A 5,719-nucleotide genomic window follows, 5' to 3' on the forward strand; every position below is an offset into this window, starting at 1 on the left:
AATTTGTTCTTAACTGACTTGCCTAGTTAAATAAAGGTTAAATAAATACAAATATTTAAAAAAAACATTGTCCTTGAAATATTTCATTTAAATACTGAAGAATTCTATTAATTCCTATGGATGGTTGAGCCTTCTGAGGAGTACCAATATGGCTGACCGGGGGCTTCAAAGCCTCTCATTGGCTAATACCAGAGTATGTGTGGAGCTGGAACGGAGCGAGGAGTGGAGCGTGCCCAATTTGACTGGAGCGTGGAGCGAGTTTCCCAAAGCTGGAGCGCTGGCCTTCTCGCCCGCTCCAATAGCGCACCAAGTAGCGCTCCCTTCAAGAGCTCACGGTATGCCCGGACCAGCATGCATTTGTAGTCTACTTGTGTGCTGCTATAGCCCCTTGCTTTAGCTACTGTCAGGGAGTTTGCTAAATATTTGAATTGCCTAAAGAAAAAAAAAATATCTTGGGAGAAAAATGCTGTTACAGAGCAGGTAAGGATTTAAGAGGACACAAACATTTATATAAAAGTATTTATTTTGTCATACATTTAGACATACACATCAGATCATAGATACATATTACAAAATATATAGTATGTTAGCTTTGATTGGACAGTAAAGCTGGCACATTAACATTATATGGTAAATACAAAGAAAAGTATAAAATATCACTAGAGATGAGTTCTGCTTCAACAATACTTTACAAATACTTTATTTTGTCAAATAACAACTGTGCCAGAATTCTGAGGTCATATTCATTTGAGAATAACTCTGTCGTTACTCTTTCTCCTTGCAAAACTTCATTAAGAAGATGGGTTTAATGTATTCTAGTAGAAAGGGCCATTTAGAGTTCCTTATTCCGGGAATCTTCCACACAGAATTTCTGTAAAACCTGGGAATTTTGGAAAAGTTAAATACTGCCCTTAAAAGTGCATTACAAATACAAAATGTTTCTTTGCAGATCAGAAATAATTTAAGAAAAAAAATAATATATATACAACAATAAAACTTTTTTTTTAATGACAGTTCATCAGGTCAAGGGTTGCCTGTATTCCCATAATCACAGTTATGTCAACACTTATTTATCTAACTCACATATTCACCACACATGTTTTTTTCCAAAGGCAAGAGTGTCAATGCAACTAGCCTTTTGTTTCTGTTCATGCTACTGTCAACTACTGGCTGAAATCATACAAAACCTTAAGAACAAATATTTAAGTTCCGCATGGAAAGGACAGACTTTCTCTGTCCTCTAAAGGCTTGAGGCCATCATTTAGTATCAACAAAAGTACTCGTTAGGCGGTCCCTCAGTCCTACAAATGGCCTCGGAGTCCACACTGGACCTAGCAGAGAGCAGTCTGTTGGACTCGTCTGGCTGTTGCTTGACAAGGTACTCCCCCTCCATCCCCCTAGGCTTCTGTCCCGGGGAGAAGGTCTCAAATGTCACATATGATTCTTGGATATCTTTGGATTTCCTCCCCAGTAGCTTTTTACAGCGCTTCTTGAGCGCCCCGCAGCAGACGATCAGTGTCAGGGGGACAGCGATCACGCAGGCCACGGTGATCACCACCACATTAATGAGCTTCTGGGTGCCGCTTGCGCTGGCCGCCTCGTCCGTTGAAAAGATTACACACTGCTCTTTTTTAGGGATCAGGCCTTTGACGCAGACGCAGGCGATGTACTTTGTCCTTGGCACAAGGCCCTCAATAGTGATCCGGTTCTTTCCCGCAGCAACGTTGATCCTCCGCATGTCCCTCTCGCCGAACACGGCGTACAGGACGCTGAACTCGGTGGTGTTCTTGGCCGCCGGGGCCCGCCAGTTCAGGGAGACGGTGTGGTCGGTGTCGCCGATTATCTTCACCGAACGCACCACCCGTTTCTCCGGCGGTGCCGGCGCCTGTAAAGAAGAGGCGTTGGCTGCCAGGTTGCTAAGGACCTCCACCTTCTCCACTTCCTGCATCGCCGTCTCCGTGATGGGAGGACCGGGCATCTGTCCGTCAGCCACGCTGTTTGAGATGTCGTAGCTCTCGATATCATACTTTCCTGTAAAACCGCCCGGTCCTAGTGGTTCAATGATGGGTGTGGTTGGTGGAGGTATGTATTTTGCAACAAGTTTATCCTGGTAGGCAGCTTTCCCAAACCCACCGGTTTTCCGTACCCTTTGTTTTCTAGTCTTGGAGCTGCCACCTTGTTCCTCATTTTTAAAGGAGTCTGTGATAACTAGGGAGATGATGGCATCTGCAGTACCCACGAAGTTGGTCGCTTTGCAGATGTATTTCCCAGAGTCCCTGTAAGAGACAGCACGCACACTCAGGATGGACCAAATGATTCCCTCCTTTGAAACTTCTTCCTGAACTATCAAAGAAATACGAAAAAAAATGGGTTAGATTGATTAGTGAAAAGAAATCAGGCCATCCATCTGTAATCTAAGAAGTCAGTCCATCCATCTGTAATCTAAGAAATCAGTCCATCCATCTGTAATCTAAGAAATCAGGCCATCCATCTGTAATCTAAGAAATCAGTCCATCCATTTGTAATCTAAGAAATCAGTCCATCCATTTGTAATCCAATCTATTTCAGCTTCTGACTGTACAGTGCCAAAAATAGATTTCCTAAGTACGTACTTATTTTAGGCAATAGGCAGACATGTATGCCCTGGTCCCAGATCTGCTTGTGCTGTCTTGCCAACTACGCCAAACATGACCATAAGAGTTTCCAAGACAGCACCAACAGATCTGGGACTAGGCTAAGACCTGCCAAGACTGGAGCAGGTTTAGCCAAACTAACTGTTTTGTGTTACCCTTCATCCATTTTTTACATATGTACTGTAGCTACTGCTTGTTCTTGGCTGTATATCTATTTGTTACACATTAAATAAATTCAATCAATAAATCGATGGAACTCACCAGTGCCGTTCATCTGTTTACCGTCTTCCCGGGTCCAGGACAGCTCTGGTACTGGGACTCCGATGGTCCCACAGCGCAGCAGGACGTTGTTCCCCAGGGAGCTCCTGACCCGGGCCACAGCCGTGTGGACACGGGGCTCCTGGCACTTCTGGAGCTCCGTCTCGCTGAACAGCACCCCCGACAGGCTCTCAGGGTCCGCGCAGCGCAGCCTGGTGTCGATCAGAATCACGGATGACGATGGAGATTTCTGGAACTGGACCACGTCATAGAGCCGGCAGTCGCACAGCCACGGGTTGTCGTGGAGACCTACATCAATGAAGAAAATAAACATTTCACCAGGATATAAACATTATTTTTGGTTTAGCAGATGCTCTTATCCAGAGCGACTTAAGAGTCAGTACATTCAACTAAAGTAGGTAAAGTAACAACAATGGTAGCTAAACAAAAGGTAAAATAAAACAACATCTCTTTTAGCATGGCAATAGATAAGATAGATATGCTTTTTGGTCTTAATGTTTTTGCTCTGTCTGAACTATGACCCCGTGTTATGTGTATACAATGGCAGTTTAGCAAACAAGGTGATTGAAAGTAGAAGTAATCATGCTAGTTTGAAGTGAGACTAGTGAATGTAGTCACAATTAACACTACAGTATGGCTACCTTTACTGTAATTAGAGTAATCCTTATACTACTCCCAAATGCTAATGCTGTCTCCTCCAACTGTCCGTGTAATGCTATGTAACACACCACAGGTACTCATGAAATGCATGTTGGGATAAAACCACCTTGACAAGCAATGTTGTAGATAGCATAGTTTTGTAAAACCTTTTCCTGTGTATCAATTTCATGTCATTTAAGGTTTCTATTTCATCCTGGCTTGCAAACCAAATGGGATTCCTTTTAGGTAAATAAAGATAGCTTTAATTGGAATTGATTGATTAATTAATTGCTTAATTGGTTGTTTAGATCCTTACCTAGAATATATTTGGAACTTTCCCCATCTCCTTGAGATGGTTTCACAGATAACCACGTAAGGAGAACCTCAGGAGGAACCGTGGCTAGGCTGTTGCTAGATAAGTCCAGGTAGGTCAGGTTCTTGATATAAATGGTTGCCTCGGCCGGGATCGACGATATCTTATTATTATGCAGGTCCAGTAGCCTCAGGTCGGGCATATCAGTGAGAGATTCCCAGGGGAACGAGGTGAGAGCGTTCCCTTCCAGTCTCAGCTCATCCAGACTTCTCAGGCCACGGAAGCTGTCTACATTCAAAGAGTTCAGAGAATTGAAAGACATCCAGAGAAATTCCAGACTGTTGAGGTAGTGAAAGGTTTCGCTGGAGATCCTTGTGATGGCAGTCTTCTCGATCCGCAGTTTTGAGGTGTCTGCAGGAAAGTTGGGTGGGACCAGAGTGATCTCTGGGTCATTGCAAAGGACACTCCTAGATAGATGGAAAGAAAGGTAAACCCAGGTTAGTGAATGTCACTGTATAGCCTATTGTAACAGGTTTATTTAGATAATTCAACTGAATTACAAGGTTGACTCAATTAACCATGGCTTTGTATGTGTTCATGACATAGGATAGCTTGACAATTAATGCATGAAAATAAAAAAAATCACACTAAATATTTAATTTGCTCTGTTTTTAATCGTTTGCTTTTTCGCTTATTTTATTCCTCTGGGTCTAAGCGTGGTGAATAGACCAGGCCCATGGGGTTAGAGTGTTGGGTCAGTAACCGAAAGTTTGCTGGATCGAATCCCTTTGCTGACAAGGTAAAAATCTGTCCCAGAACAAGGCAGTTAACCCACTGTTCATAGGCCGTCATTGTAAATAAGAATTTGTTCTTAACTGATTTGCCTAGTTAAAATAAAAAATGAAAGGAGATTAGAGCAGCGCAAATTAATCCTCAGACCTATATAAACAAAAAAAGAGTGGAAGAGAAGCTGATTTTACCTGCATATTCCGCCCCAGTACCACGCAACAGAAAAAAATAATATAGAAGTTGCTGACATTAAGATTTTAATGAGTCGTAATAATTGCATTGGTTTTACCTTGCTTTGGATCCGTCCGATAGAGTGTGAAAGAAACAGCTACATTGAAACGGACACGTGCTGCATACACACCGTCCGAGGCAAAGTAATGCCAAGCAGAAACACAGACTAAAACCTTGAAACATTTTCTCTCCGAAAATTCACTATCAAATATACTATCAAACTAAACTAGAAGATAGTTAGATTTTTTTTTGTTAAGTACTGTTTATTTTGTTCTTCCCGAGCCTGCGATGCATCATGTGTGTGTCCTGCTATCTCAGTATCCCATATTGGTCTGAACGTCGTTCCCGAAGCTTGAGATAAAAAAGAACGGAGGGATTAGTGGAAACGAATTGGGTTATTTTCATTTACGCGATTATTGCCTCCTGGCAGTTGATAAACGAGCGGTGTAGTTTTGCTTATTTTTATATGCAGAGTAAAACACTTCCCTATAGTTGGGGTTTATTATAGAGATGGGAGTGGACCATTAGTTTTGGTGGTTCATTTACATTTATAGAAGCACTGTATGTCTTTTCTTGAATGTGACAATGTAAATTAAGTGCAAAAGGAAGCTATTCTTTTTTCAAACATAATTAGTACCATAGTGTGTCATTAAAAGGTTGCATACCATGATTTTGACATAGAACTCATTATTTCTTAAAATATTTTGAAACTTTGTGCACTATTTTCAGGCTAAATATCTATTAACAAAGTCACACCGATGAAAGATATCCACCAGTATTATCAAAACCCATACCAGTAGCCTCCTTTCCCCAATGCACTGTGGGGTACAGTGTT

General features: G+C 41.9%; 1 protein-coding gene across 1 annotated transcript; it reads right to left on the reverse strand.

The window, feature by feature from the left end:
- Positions 1 to 505: 505 nt before the first annotated feature.
- LOC139569996 (leucine-rich repeat, immunoglobulin-like domain and transmembrane domain-containing protein 1) lies at positions 506 to 5,231 on the reverse strand. The gene is made up of 4 exons (XM_071391414.1): positions 4,943 to 5,231; positions 3,868 to 4,331; positions 2,895 to 3,200; positions 506 to 2,343 (listed from the first exon to the last, which is right to left on the reverse strand). The coding sequence occupies exons 1-4, from the start codon at positions 5,065 to 5,067 to the stop codon at positions 1,268 to 1,270; spliced, it is 1,971 nt and encodes a 656-aa protein (XP_071247515.1). The 5' UTR covers positions 5,068 to 5,231; the 3' UTR covers positions 506 to 1,267.
- Positions 5,232 to 5,719: the final 488 nt, after the last annotated feature.

The sequence above is a fragment of the Salvelinus alpinus genome, chromosome 3, assembly GCF_045679555.1.
Source record: "Salvelinus alpinus chromosome 3, SLU_Salpinus.1, whole genome shotgun sequence".
Classification (NCBI taxonomy): domain Eukaryota; kingdom Metazoa; phylum Chordata; class Actinopteri; order Salmoniformes; family Salmonidae; genus Salvelinus; species Salvelinus alpinus.

Bases quoted from the DNA above. Each gene is read 5' to 3' on its own strand.
- LOC139569996 (XM_071391414.1), bottom strand. From the start codon at position 5,067: ATGTTTCAAGGTTTTAGTCTGTGTTTCTGCTTGGCATTACTTTGCCTC. The intron at 3,201-3,867 runs GTAAGGATCTAA...TCATTGATGTAG, and splicing joins AAGTTCCAAATATATTCTAG to GTCTCCACGACAACCCGTGG. The intron at 2,344-2,894 runs GTGAGTTCCATC...TTTCTTTGATAG, and splicing joins TAAACAGATGAACGGCACTG to TTCAGGAAGAAGTTTCAAAG.